Source organism: Apteryx rowi, unplaced genomic scaffold, assembly GCF_003343035.1.
Source record: "Apteryx rowi isolate R43461 unplaced genomic scaffold, aptRow1 scaffold_379, whole genome shotgun sequence".
NCBI lineage: Eukaryota > Metazoa > Chordata > Aves > Apterygiformes > Apterygidae > Apteryx > Apteryx rowi.
Window position 1 is genome coordinate 78,957 of NW_020450296.1, and position 12,794 is coordinate 91,750.

The window sequence follows — 12,794 nt, forward strand, 5'->3', positions numbered from 1 at the left end:
AAAGACAAGTAACATACTCCAATCTGTGCAGACTTCCTAGCACGATGCATTGTACTGGAGTGGCAGGATGTTCCTTGTTTTCAGGTAAAAAAAAAAAAAAAAGAAAAGAAAAAAGAAACCAGCACAAGTCCCAGATAATCCATATATATTGCAATTTCAGTTCCTTTGCAGCATGCATCCTATAGCATGGCAGAGAGAAATGCAGAGCATTAAGTTGCAGCTGGAGCTGGCCCTACAAGGTCCACATGCTTGAAAGGTGACCTGAAAGGCRGGTGGAAGGGGTAGACTGGCAGGGCTTCCCGCAGGTTTTTCCCTTTGCAGCTTCTCCTGAAACTTGGGGCGCTTTTTCTAGGCTAAGCCAAGGAAACAACATGAGCAGAAGGGCAGGTGAAAGACTGGCTCGGCTCGGGCCTTCTTGGAGATCTAAGATGGACTGTGAAGCTTGACAGTCGCGCTTTCCTCCAGTGCTATCAGTGATTTTATTTAAAGCCATTTGTTTGTCTAGCTCATTATTTTTATTTGACGGGGATGGGGGAAAGAAAAAAGACTCGCTCTGTGAGACTCGTCCTTCAGCGCACGAGCCGGAGCAATATGGTGTGGTGGAGAAAAGATTCGCCTCCCCTTCTGCCCCTCTGTTGACATGGAGAGCGCTGCTCAGCGATGCTGAAATAGGCTCCTTGTCCACCAGGAGCCTGGCTCAGCGGGGCAGCTGGCTGGGGAACTGTGCTTTTTTCCTGCTGCTTGAGGAAAACCATCCAGGCCCTTGCTGCAAAGCAAATCGGAGGGGTCTGCAAAGTCTGCAGCTCCCTTCTCCGAGGTCTGCAGCCCTAAYTGTCCTTCTCTTCTGGTTGTGTAGTGCCAAGTGTGCGCTTGGCTTTGATAAAGAGAAGGACGTTGATCTGAAATCAGAAAAGCAAGGAGCTGGAGAGGTTCCTCAGCTTTGCCCTGGGCCAGGTATTTCCTTGGCCACAGCTGGAGCTTGAGGGGGGTGGGAAAGAGCAGAGCAAAGGAAGCAGCAACCACAAGGGAATGGTTCCCCTGCAGCTAGCAAGTGTCTCAGTCCGTGCAGCTCCCCCAGTGCAGGATCCGCCCTGGAAGCCGAGCTCAGCAGGGTCGGGATGGCAGGTGGGGCTGCACGTTGAAGAGGTGGGAGCCAGGGGCCGTGTCCCCGTGCAGAAGATGGGCTAACACAGCCCATCTGTCTCCTGAACTGGATCGGTGGCTGTTTGGGCTGGATAGAGAAGGCAGTGGCAAAACCAAAATAAACAGAGCTGAGCTTTCTGTAACGAGAAGTTGTTGCTGAGCTCTAGTAACCCTGCTTAGGGGCCAGGCAGCGACATCGGCTGCTTTTTAAAAAGCAGCAGGGCTCTTGCTGCATCTTCCTCATCAACACAACGTCCCCCACCAGCTGCCTGGTCCCCTAAGGGCTTGTTTCAATATTACCCCAAAGTTTTGCAGACCTAGAGAGGAGGAACCTGAGCTGCCCGTCAAAGGGAAATCTTAATAACAGCCCAGTGGCCTCGTTCAGCTCATGGTACCTTTTGGTTGCCCTCACCCTAGGGAGGGATGGTCACCTTCTAAAAAATGCACGCGAAAGATCCCTTCACCACCTTGCTTTACCCTCCAGAACCTGCGACCGTGATTCTGGACATGGTGAATTTTTGGGTGCGTGTCCCTGGCCGGAGATGCATGAAACTGGGGGGAAAAAAAAACAGGAGACTGGAGAAGCTCTGGAACAGCGAAGCTGCAAAGYGAGGCCTCAGGGAAGAGGGCAAGTCACGTCCTCCTGGAAGCGTTACCTTTCAGCGGAGGCTTAGTTTGGCTTCTTTAAGTTCAGGGTAAGGGAAGACACGTGTTAGCCCCTATCGCGCTGCTCGTGCTGAGCTGGAGTCCCCTCCCTGGGTATAAATTGACCCAGCTCTGCTACGTCCGAGGGCCTGTGCCAGTTTGCCCCCGTGCGGGATTTGGTGCATCGCTTCCCGATCCCAACCGCGACGCCAAAAGCAGGAGGCCGGTCTCCCTGGCCGGTCACGGTGGTTGCTGATGCTAAACGCTTCTCCAGGGACAGGGAAAACTTGAATGTCAGTGGGGAGGCTCCGCGGGTCCCGGCTCACCGCGCTGCCCGTGGCTCCTGGACGCTGCGGTCGGGGTTTCCCCCGAGCTTTCCGCAGCATAGCGACGCCAGCCGGAGCCGGAGCCACCTCCTGACTTGCCAAGCCAGCATCGTGCGACGATCGAGCCTTGGGCAAGCCAGCTCCGGGCCGCTGCTAATCCATATGGTGCTATTCCTGTACCTACTCAAAGCTTGCTAGGACCAGCTCCAAGCCAGCCCCGTAACCCCCACTGTGCTGGGAAGTAAAGCAAAACGCAAAAAAGAGAAAAAAAAAAAGAAAAAAATTGCTTTGTGGGCTGAGAAACATTGTTTTTAAGGTGTTTTTGTGTGTTTCTGGGYTTTTGGTTTTCTTTCCTTTTCGTTACCCCCGCAGCGAGCTCTCGGAGGGTTGGAGGCAGGGGGTGACCCCGCTTCCCAGAGAGCGCGGGTTGCCGGTGGCTAACGGCACATCGGCTGGGCGCTGTCGCTGCGGGGAGGGGGGGAACGGCGGTGCCGGTGCCTGCCGGATTCCCACGCGGCGTTTCCGTGGGCTGCGCCGAGCGCCTCTTCCTCCTGCTCCCGTCCTCGCCCCGCTCGGCTCGCCGCCGCCGCCRCCTGCAACGCCTTGGATTTCCACGCGCCTCTCGGACTTTCCGTTCACACCGTCCGGGTGAAGGAGCTGCCCCGCGGGGGGCAGGAATTAGGGGGAGGGCGAGCCGGGGGCGAAAACGGAGCGGAGAAAGGACGGCGGCTCGGCTCGGCGCGGGCTCCCGCTCTCGCCGCTCCGGCCGACGGCACGAAGAGGACGGTCGCGGGGGCGGGGGGGGGGAGGCGACGGATTCGGCCTCGATTCCCCCTTTTGTAGCACAAATCCCAAACCCAGCCTGTGGATCGGCGCGCGGGCGAGCGCCCCGGCCCGGCCGCGGAGGAGCTCGGGGGCTCTCACGGCATGCGTCTGACTGTGATCCCGACACGTCGACTGGCTTAATAAAACCCGAGATGTTTGTACCCCTCGTTTCGTGGTGGTTCCCGGCCCGCCTTCCTCCCGCGCGGACGGCTGCGTTTTCACACGCGCTTTCCTAACCCAACTGGGGGCTTTTCCCGAGGGAAACGACTCGCTGCCCCCAACCTGGTTTAATCCCCAACTGGGATTGCAGCGGTGCAGGGGGCACTTTGGGTCGGGGGGGGGGACAAGAGCTATTTTCGGCCTTGGTTTTAAAAGGGGCTTTGGGAAGTCTCTGCTTTTAAGTGCCTGGAAAGCAGATATTCTCAAAAAAGTGTATTTTTAGCCGTCTATTCAAGGTGCCTTTAAGGGGTTTGATTTTGGGGAGAGAGCGGGCCGGGACCCTCGAGGTCAGGCTCGGCGAGGGTCCGCGCCAGGCGCTGGTGACTCGGGAAGCAGGTTTAAAGCCGAAAAAAGGGGAAAAAATCTTCCATTCGCCGCCTTCGTTCGCCCCAAAGCTCCCTTATACGCTCTGGTAGTGGAAAGCGTCGAGCCGGGCGTAAAATTCCCTCCCCCTGCCTGCTCCTTTGGCGGCTGCCAGGAGCGAGAGGGTGGCGGAGGTGGGGGAGGTTGTGAAAAGGCGAATCCGGCCTTCAATTCCCGGCGGGAACAAAAAGCCGCGGGCGGCTTCTCCTTCCCGCGGGCCGGGACGTGCCCTGCTTCCCAACGCCGCTGCCCGGGGCGGCACGGAACGGAGCCGCTGCCGCCGCCGGCCGCTCCGAAGGGGCTGGAAGCGGCTGTCCCGGCCCGGCACCGTCGGCCTCACTGGGAGCTGCGGACGCGCTGCCGTAAACTCTCCGCCGCGGCGCGCGGCGCTTCGGAGCCGTGCGCGGTGAGGGGCTGAGGAATTTGCTCCTGGGAAACCGGAGCGGGACGAAGGAGCCGCAAGTCCTGGAAAGTCCCGGGCAAGGCAGCAGCTGGCTCCCTTCTCCCTGCCCTGAGCGGATCCCTGCTCCGAGTGGATCCCTGCCCCGAGCGGATCCCTGCTCCGAGCAGATCCCTGCTCCGAGCGGCTCTTGCTGTGCCCCAAGCAGGTCACTTTTGGGGCCACTTTCGGCACCGGGAAACGGCGACTGCCGGCGCTTTTTCCACCCCGCTCGGCCCCCCGGCTCCGAGGAGCCGCTGGCGCCTTTCCCGCTCCTCCCCTACGGGCCTCGGCAGCCGGAAACCGGCAGCTCCTTCCTCATCCTCGCCCCCCTCGCCGAACGCGGGGACCGGGGCAGGCGCCGGGGCCGGCACAAAGCCGCCTTTGAGCTCCGGCTCCCGGCCGCCGCCGGCTCCCGGCCGCCCCCTCCGCCGATGAGCGGGAGCCGCCGCGCGGGGCCCCCTTGGCCGCCGGCCACCGGAGCGGCCCGGGAGCCGGGAGCAGCGGCGGCGGCGGCGGCGGCAGCGGGACGGGACGGGACGGGGATCCGCGTGGCGGCCGGGCCGAGGCGATGAGGAGGGGGCGGCTGGCGAGGCCTCGCCAGGTTTGGGGCCGCTTCGGGTTTTTTTTATAAATTGCATATTTTTCCCTTTTTCCTCCTGCCGGGTGAGTTTGCGGATGGGGCCGGGGGGGTGGGGGGGGGCTCGGCGCTCCTCRCCGGGGGGGGACACACACGTAACGGGCTCCGCTCTGCCGCGCTCTCCGCAGGACATGCGTCCCGGCGCGGCCCCCCGCCGCCACTAGCGCCCCGGCCCCGCCATGCTCACCGTGAAGCTGCCGCAGATCTTCCAGGTCCACCAGGTGCCGCGGGTGCGTGTGGGTGCTGGGTCCCCTGCCCCTCCCTTCCCATCCCCATCCAGGGTGGGAAATCCCGTGGGATCCCCCCCCCATCCCTCCTCCAGCTGGCGAGATGCTCCCGGCCCGTCCTGCCTCGGTTTCCCCCCGTGGTGACAAGGCCGGGGTGGCTCTCCGGGACTGTCCCCATGTCCCAACCGACCCCGCTCTCCCCCCACCCCAGATCTTCTGGGAGGACGGGATCATGTCGGGGTACCGGCACCCCAAGAGCTCGGCCCTTGACTGCATCCTCAGCTCCTTCCAGATGACCAACGAGACCATCAACATCTGGACACACTTCCTGCCCACCTGGTAGGCACGGGGACAGGGACGGGGGTGGGGATGGGGATGGGGACGGGGACAGGGACAGGGAGGGGATGGAGATGGGGATGGGGACAGGGAGGGGATGGAGATGAGGATGGGGACAGGAGGGGATGGAGATGAGGATGGGACAGGGATGAGGATGGGGACAGGGATGGAGTTCAGTATAGGGATGGAGATGGGTGCAGGGACGAGGATGGTGATGAAGAGAGAGGATGGGAACAGGGATGAGGATGATGAAGGGATGGGGACAGGGACGAGGCGGGGATGAAGACTGGGACGGAAACGGGGACAGGGCCATGGATGAGGAAGGGCTGACAGTGAAGAGGGGATAGAGATGGGCAGAGGGATGGAGTTCAGCATAGGGATGGAGATGGGGACGAGGACGAGGATAAAGAGAGGATGGGGTCAGAGACGGGGCTGGGGCCGGGCAGCGCGGGCCCACGCAGAGGCTTGCGGCGCCCGCAGGTATTTCGTGTGGCGCTTCCTGGCGCTCTCGTCCTCGCTGGACTTGTGCCGCGAGCCCTACCACTGGCCGCTGCTCATCTACCTGCCGCTGGTCTGCCTCTACCCCTTCGCCTCCAGCTGCGCCCACACCTTCAGCACCATGTCGGCCCGCGCCCGCCACGTCTGCTACTTCTGCGACTACGGCGCCCTGAGCCTCTACAGCCTGGGTGAGCCGCCGCGGGGATGGGGACGGGGACRGGGACGGGGACGGTGGGCGCTGCCGGCTCCTGACGCTGCCACCGCCTTGCAGGCTGCGCCTTCGCCTACGGCGCCTACGCCATGCCGGAGCGCTGGGTCAGCGGCGTTTTGCACCGTTACTTCGTCCCCGCCGCTGCTTTCAACTCCTTCGTCTGCACCGGCCTCTCCTGCTACTCCCGGTACGTGGAGGGGGGGGATCGGGGGGGGCGATGCCGGGCTGAAGCCGGGCGCTGATGGGGGACCGGGCTCCCCGCAGCTTCCCCGAGCTGGAGCGTCCCCGGCTGAGCAAGGCGCTGCGGACGGCGGCGTTCGTCTACCCCTTCCTCTACGACAACATCCCGCTTTTCCACCGGGTGAGTGGTGGCGTCCTGGGAATGGGACCCAGCGGAGGCACCGGGTGCAAGGGGGGGGGGAGGACGGGACCCCCACGGTTGACCCGTCTCGCCGGCAGCTCCTCTTCTGCTTCGGGAGCGACGGCGCCTGCGAYGAGGCCGTGGCCGGCTACTGCTACCACCTCGTCTTCGCCCTGCTCACCGGCTTCCTCTTCACCTCCCACCTGCCCGAGCGCCTGGCGCCCGGCCGCTTCGACTACATCGGTGAGCGGGGTCCCCCAGTGCCTCCCAGTGSCTCCCAGTGCCCTGCTGCAGCTCTGGCCCCGATGCAACCCCCGGAGCCGGGAGGGACGGGGCGTCCCCGGCACCGCGGCCCCGGCGGTGACGTTGTCCCTCTCCTCGCCCCGGCAGGGCACAGCCACCAGCTGTTCCACATCTGCGCCGTGCTGGGCACCCACTTCCAGCTGGAGGCCGTGCTGTGCGACGCCCGCTCGCGCCGGGCCTGGCTCCRCGGCCGCCTGCCGCCTCCCGCCGGGCCTGGCACCTTCGGCACCGCCGGGCTGGCCCTGTTGGGCAACGCTGCCATCATCGGCGCCTTCACCGCCGCTCTGCCCCGGGCACCCGGAGGTTCCACCGGGACTGCTGAATCCCGGGCTCCGGGGGCTGCCGGCTGCGTTGGAAGGGCTCAGTGAGGATCCAGGCGTCCTGGCACCCTCCCTGCCCCCCTTTTGCTTTGCAGGTGTCACCTCCTGGGAGTTCAGAGGGGCCCGGACGCCTGGGTCCCTCCCTGGTGTGGCTCCCAGGGGTGTCCCCTCCGCAGCGAGCGGAGCCGTGCCTCAGTTTCCCCGCCTGCCTGCTATGGCTAATCGTACTCACCGCTCTGGGGGGGCCCCCGCAAAGCACCTACGCTGCACCTAACCCACGTAGTGGCCCCGCTGTGCGCGTGTGCACTTGTGTGCACATCTGCAGCACTAACAGCTCCGTCCTCCCCTGCTGCCCCGTGCGTCCATGGGCTCATTACAGCATTCACGGGCCAATGCAGCCCCCTGTGCACAGCCCCAATTGCAGTGTGCACAGCCCCAGCGCAGCGTGCATGGCCCCAGCGCAGCGTGCACGGCCCCGATTGCAGCCCCAATATTGCAGCGCGGCCACAGCCAAGCGCCAGGCACCGGGCGCCCAGGGCAGCCGAGGGCTGGAGGCAGGGCCGAGCTCGGGGTGCCGGCTGGGTGTGAGGGGGTGGCGACGGCCAGGCTGGCAGGACGAGGGTGCCTGCACCCGGCGTGGAGGTGGCCCTGGTGCCCTCGGCTGAGCCAGGCCGGCCAAGGGGCAGCGCGGGGAGGGGATTTTGTGGGGGGGGGGGGGTGTGGTCCCATGCCTGGGACCCCGGGAACGATGGGCTGGGCATTAGCGCAGCTGCAAGATGAATTTGGGGAAGAGGAGCCAGGTCTCAAGGTGGCGTCAGACCCTGTGCCCAAGGCTGGTGACCCCACGCAGGGACCTGGCTCCCGGCGGTGACGTTGCAGGCAGGTTGGAGGGGGTAGGAGAGGCAGAGACAGGCAGCCCCAGGCACTTGGTGTCTCTGTGGCCTTCCCAGTGTGGGGGCCCATGGAGACCCATAGCTCCCTGGGGTGACGGGGACAATGCAACCACGGGGGCTGCTGCATCCTGGGGCATATGGCCCTGCTGCAGCCACAGCACGGCGCTGAGCTAGGAGATGCATGTGTGCATGCACATATGTGTGCATGCACATGCACCCCGTGGCCTTGCAGAGCACCGTGCGCAGCCCTGAGCCCCAGCCAACCCCGGCCTTAACGACAGGGTTTATTAAGGCACCGCTGCCTGCCGGGACAGGAGCAGGACCGCGGGGCAGGGGGAGAGGAGCCGCTGTCCCCACCGCCCCTAATAACCCTGTGCTTGGGACAAACAGCTCTGAATTAAACTGGAATAACGCTGGCGCCGGCGCTGGGCTGCTCATTGCCAGGGATGGGGAAGGGGGGAGCTGGGCATTGCTCGGCCTGGGGGGGGCTGTGRGAGGAGGAGGAAGAGGCTGGGAGCCTTCGGCCTCGCAGGGAGAAAGCAGGGCCTTGGGGTGGGGGGCAGATGGGGCCCAGGCGTCCTGCTTCCAGGGAGGGGGAGCAATGGGGCACCAGGTGGCCCCTGGGAGCCGGGAAGCAGCCCCAGGTCCCCGCCGCGGCCTCGCGCCGTCCCCGCGCCCAGGAAGGAGCCGGCGGCACCGTTCACACGTTTATTTCATCGCGCGCTTAACGCAGAGGCGGCCGGGGGCATCGCCCGCAGGCCGTGGCGCAGCGCAGCTCGGCTCGGCGCGGCTCGGGGCGCCGGCGCGGCGCTAGACCACGGGGCCGTAGAAGCGCCGGTACGCCTCCTGGAAGCCGATGTGGTCGGCCAGCTCGTCGCAGTCGGGGTTGAGCTCGCACACCTCGCGCTTGGCCTCGAGCGGGTCCGGCRCGGCGCCGTAGGAGCTGCGGGGACGGAGCGGGCGGCGGGCAATGCCGGTGGGATCCGGTGATGCCGGCAGGGTCCGGCGCCACCACCACCCACCCCGGCACCCCTGTTTGCCAGCCCTTACCTGCCGACGGCGAAGTTCCTCTTGTGCCTCCGCACCAGCTCGGCGCTGGCGCGGCGGGAGACRAAGGCTGAGGAGGGGGGGCAAGAGCGGAGGCGTCAGGGCGGCCGGGTCCGGGTCCGGCCTGGGATGGGGGGGGGAACGGAGCCGGCTGCCGGGACTCACCTTCGGAGCTGGGCGAGTCGGCGGCGCTGGCGGAGCGGTCCGAGTCTGCGAGCGGAGCGCGGTCAGGGCGCGGGAAAGCCGGGCGCGCAGCGGCACCTTCCTCCCCGCTCCTCCTCTTCCTCCTCTCCGGGGTCCCCTTCCAGTCCTATGCGCACCCAAACCGCCCCCACCTTCCCCACCCAGGCGTCCCGATTCCCGTCCCCCGTCTCTAACCAGCACAATCTCTCCCGGATCCCCCCCCCCCAGGCTCCCGGTGCCGCCGCCGCCGCTCGGTGCACGGCCTGTTTCGGGGCCGGCAGCCCCGGCGCCGCTCGCCCCCGGGTGCCCCTTACCGCTGCGGCCGAGGCCGAGGGCGACGAGGGCCAGCAGGGTCAGCAGCGCGAGGGTCCTCATGGTGCCGCGGGCGCTCGGTGCGGCTCCGCGGGCGCCCGTGCCGCTTTATAGCCGGCGGCGACCGCAGGCGAGGAGGGGCCCCGCGGCCCCGCCAGGGTTATTTCTGGTTCATCCGTTCGGGGCCGGGAGCCGCCAGCCCAGGCGGCAATTGTGGTTTGGGGTGAACTCGGTTCCCCCCGCTGCCGGCCGGAGCCTGCGGGGAGGGAGACGGGGCCCTGGGCCAGCAGGGGTTTACTGGGACGAGGGATGGGGCTCGGCCTGGTTCACCAGTCCCTCCAGCCGGTCCTTACTGGTGCAACTGGGGCAGGAGCAGGGGGAGACCCCCAGGTAAGAGCCCAGGTCCCCTCCGGCCCATGGTCCCTGCGGGTCCTCAGGGACCAGGACCCGTTTGGTGACCTGCATCGCTGGGGGAGTTTCCCGGCGTCGCCTGCGAGGTTTCCGCTCCGGCCGAGGGGGTAATTTCTGCCTCGGCGCCGGGGGCGCGTTCCTTCCGCCCGGCAGCCTCTCATTTCGGCTCACTTCCCCCGCGCCGAGCCCGGCCGGTCGCCAAGCCCCAGGGAGGAAACGGGCCGCGGGCCCGGCTACCCTCGCTCACCCCCGGGGCCGCAGGGAGCGACACCTCGCAGCCGCCCCGTGCCACGTCCGAGGGGCAGACGCGGCGCGGCAGGGCTGGAATCGAGACTGGACCCCGCTGGAGGAAAGTCTCATATTCAATTCCAGGGGGGCTCTAAGCTCAGGGCCACGTTCGAAGGTAAAACGGGGTGCTGGGAGCTCCCAGGAGCGACGTTCCTGACCACTTCCCAGACTTTCGAATCCCAGAAATCCAGGCCTGTCTTGAAAAGCGGAACTGGAGGGTTTGGGGCGGAGGAGGAGAGAAACGCTGAGACCAGAGCCTCTGTCAAACAAACCCGTAAACTACAGAGTGCACGGGCCAAGCACCCACAGCGGGAGCCAAGAGCAGGGAACAACAGCCCCAATTTATTTAGATTATAATGCAGCAAGGGAAGGCTTGTTTACGACAAAAGGAAAATATGCCCAAGTCAGTCAATCACATGCTTTGGCTGCCTCTAATTGGAAACAGAGGCTCGCGCTTGGGGGAAATTGCCACCTTTGTTCTCYGAATCCGTATTTCAACGCCGCACGGGGCAGCCGCTCCTCCGGCCGGCTTTCACTAACAGCCGAAGCGCTGAGTGGGGCAGGAAGAAGACAGCTGACGGGACAGGTAGGGAACCTGCTGCCCTTGGCAGCTCTGGCAGCTGTTGGAAAGAGGCTCGTTATTAATCCTTGCCAGACACAGTAAGATTCCCACGTTTCTTCGTTTTAAAGATAGACCTCGATCCCTAGGTTTCACTAATGTGCTGCCACGCAGCCGCCAGGTAAGTCCCTGCTTCACTTTCTGTAAGAAGAGGCAGATTTCTAACGGGGAGCTGGTAAAGAACAAGTCGAAACGGAACTGAATCCACACAGGACTTTTGGACCGCTAAATCTCTTGGCCACGAGCCCACGAATGGAAGGGGCTCACTGACCCCATGCACCCAGTCAAGCTAGGGACATTTTAACCCCTGCTCAGCTACGCACACAAACCACATGTCCGCACACCCTTCACACTGCGGTCCTCRAAGAATCAGTGTCAGCGTGCCTTTTGTGTGTACCTGCAGAGAGCTGTTGTAAAAGAACAGCTGGAAAAAAAGAATATACGGAAAGGAGGCACGTGGTGTGATAGAGCAGCTGCTAACGTGTCTTTTCCAATGGGCAACGGGTGGACGATTGTTTAAAGAAACACATTGAAAATATGGCAAAAGAGTCCAAAGTGGCTATTTACAACTCAGCTGTACAAAAGGCCATTGTAACATTTAAGCGATCGCGTGCTTCACGTGCTACAGACAGCTCCGCCGCCAACTCCCTCGCTCCTCCGCCCTGCACGGAGCGCAGTTAGCATCTGCGCTCCACTTGCTGCCTAAGGCACCGAGGTTTCTGCAAAGTGCATCTGAAATGCCTCGAGGGGCTCAAATCCAGCTTTAGCGAGCCAGAATCGGGCTCGTCCTGATGCATTTTCTCATTTCTTCACAATCTTTGATCAAATTGTGCAAGTTCAGTAGTGATTCAGTCCCACTGCAACAGCTCTTTTGAGCCTGCCAAGAGGAAGAAGGCAAGTGCGCAGCGCTGTTTATATATGCCAGGCGCGGAACCCCACTTCCCAAAGCATTTTTGGGGCTCCAGAGATGAAGATAAAATCCACGCACGAAACATTTACAGAATCTCTGCTTCCTCACTGGGGCTCCTTGAACGTCATGACGAGTTCTCTCTGCTCTTTACTAATTGCCTGGAAGGAAAACAAACAAATACCAAACTCAGCAAAGTGCTTTTCTCCACAGATGCCAGCGCTTAGGACACAAAGCAGCACTGACATAAAACAGTGCCTCATGTATACTGCCGTCCCCAGCGCGTACAGAATACAATCCATTAATCTTTCTTGTGGGCTCACCCACAAAAGCATCCCACCCAGCACACTCCGTTCGGGAACACGCAGGGAAAAACATTGGTGCACATTTTCGGTGCAAAGCCAAGGTGGGGGTTTTACCTGCCAGGCTCGTTTGCGATCTTGTATCAGCCGCTGCAGCTCTGCGATTCTGTCCCTCCCAGCGAGCACGGACTCCGCTAGCTTCCTGTTCTCTTCCTCCTTCTCCTTCAGGACTTTGCGGAGGTAAGCCCTGTGTTTCAGGAGGTATGGCACCATAGCACTGCGAACGTCTTCCTCGGGGATCCCGCTGGGACGCCTGGGAACGACYGGGGTGTTTAGCGACCGGAGAGCAATAATTTCGCGCAGCAATTACGCTCGCACACTCTAATTGGAACTTGAGCCGTTGCCACAAGGCATCGGCTCGCCRACTCCGGCAATTTACCTTTGGCACTGCCCAAGCCTGGATGCTTCGGCAGACGGCTAAAATGTGAGCAACTACTAATGGGCGCCCCATGGTGCAGCCCTCTAATGGCGCACACGGAGGAAGGGGAGGAGTCCTTCCCGAAACCCTGCAGTTAGCCGAGGCCCGAAGGCAGGCGATATAATTAACTTCCCCAAACACAGAAACGCAAAGTCGTTATGATGCTTTTGATCAGAAGACCCTGCCTGCCTTCAGGACAAATGAAAGGCGGCTCATACAACGTCTAGCACCCGCCAAGTCCCTGAGCAACRTGTTGCAACGGAAAGCGTTGCTGTGAGCTCTCCTATTAGGACAGTGGCTGTGGCTAAAGGGCACGCTCCGGCTTTGGAATTATTCAGAATCATTTTGAGTTTACCTCCCCTCCGGTCCCAGTGGCACTAGAYTCCTCCTTGCAAAAAGTGTAACCACGTGACTTTAGAATCACAGATAAATCTCTTTTTCAGATGTTTTGGAAACAATGCTGTTAAGATATAGGAAGTTTTTGATGTTCCTTTTGGG

General features: G+C 62.7%; 2 protein-coding genes across 2 annotated transcripts; one reads left to right on the top strand and one right to left on the bottom strand.

Annotated features, from left to right (window-relative positions):
* The first annotated feature begins 1 nt into the window (after position 1).
* Positions 2 to 7,505, top strand: PAQR6 (progestin and adipoQ receptor family member 6). Its single transcript, XM_026073821.1, has 8 exons — positions 2 to 84; positions 4,729 to 4,830; positions 5,039 to 5,166; positions 5,644 to 5,849; positions 5,933 to 6,059; positions 6,137 to 6,233; positions 6,332 to 6,476; positions 6,624 to 7,505. Exons 2-8 carry the CDS (start codon positions 4,780 to 4,782, stop codon positions 6,902 to 6,904), a joined length of 1,035 nt encoding a protein of 344 aa, XP_025929606.1. The 5' UTR covers positions 2 to 84; positions 4,729 to 4,779; the 3' UTR covers positions 6,905 to 7,505.
* A 951-nt stretch (positions 7,506 to 8,456) lies between these two features.
* On the bottom strand, positions 8,457 to 9,354 carry BGLAP (bone gamma-carboxyglutamate protein). The gene is made up of 4 exons (XM_026073893.1): positions 9,294 to 9,354; positions 8,962 to 9,006; positions 8,800 to 8,866; positions 8,457 to 8,692 (listed from the first exon to the last, which is right to left on the bottom strand). Exons 1-4 carry the CDS (start codon positions 9,352 to 9,354, stop codon positions 8,560 to 8,562), a joined length of 306 nt encoding a protein of 101 aa, XP_025929678.1. The 3' UTR covers positions 8,457 to 8,559.
* Positions 9,355 to 12,794: the final 3,440 nt, after the last annotated feature.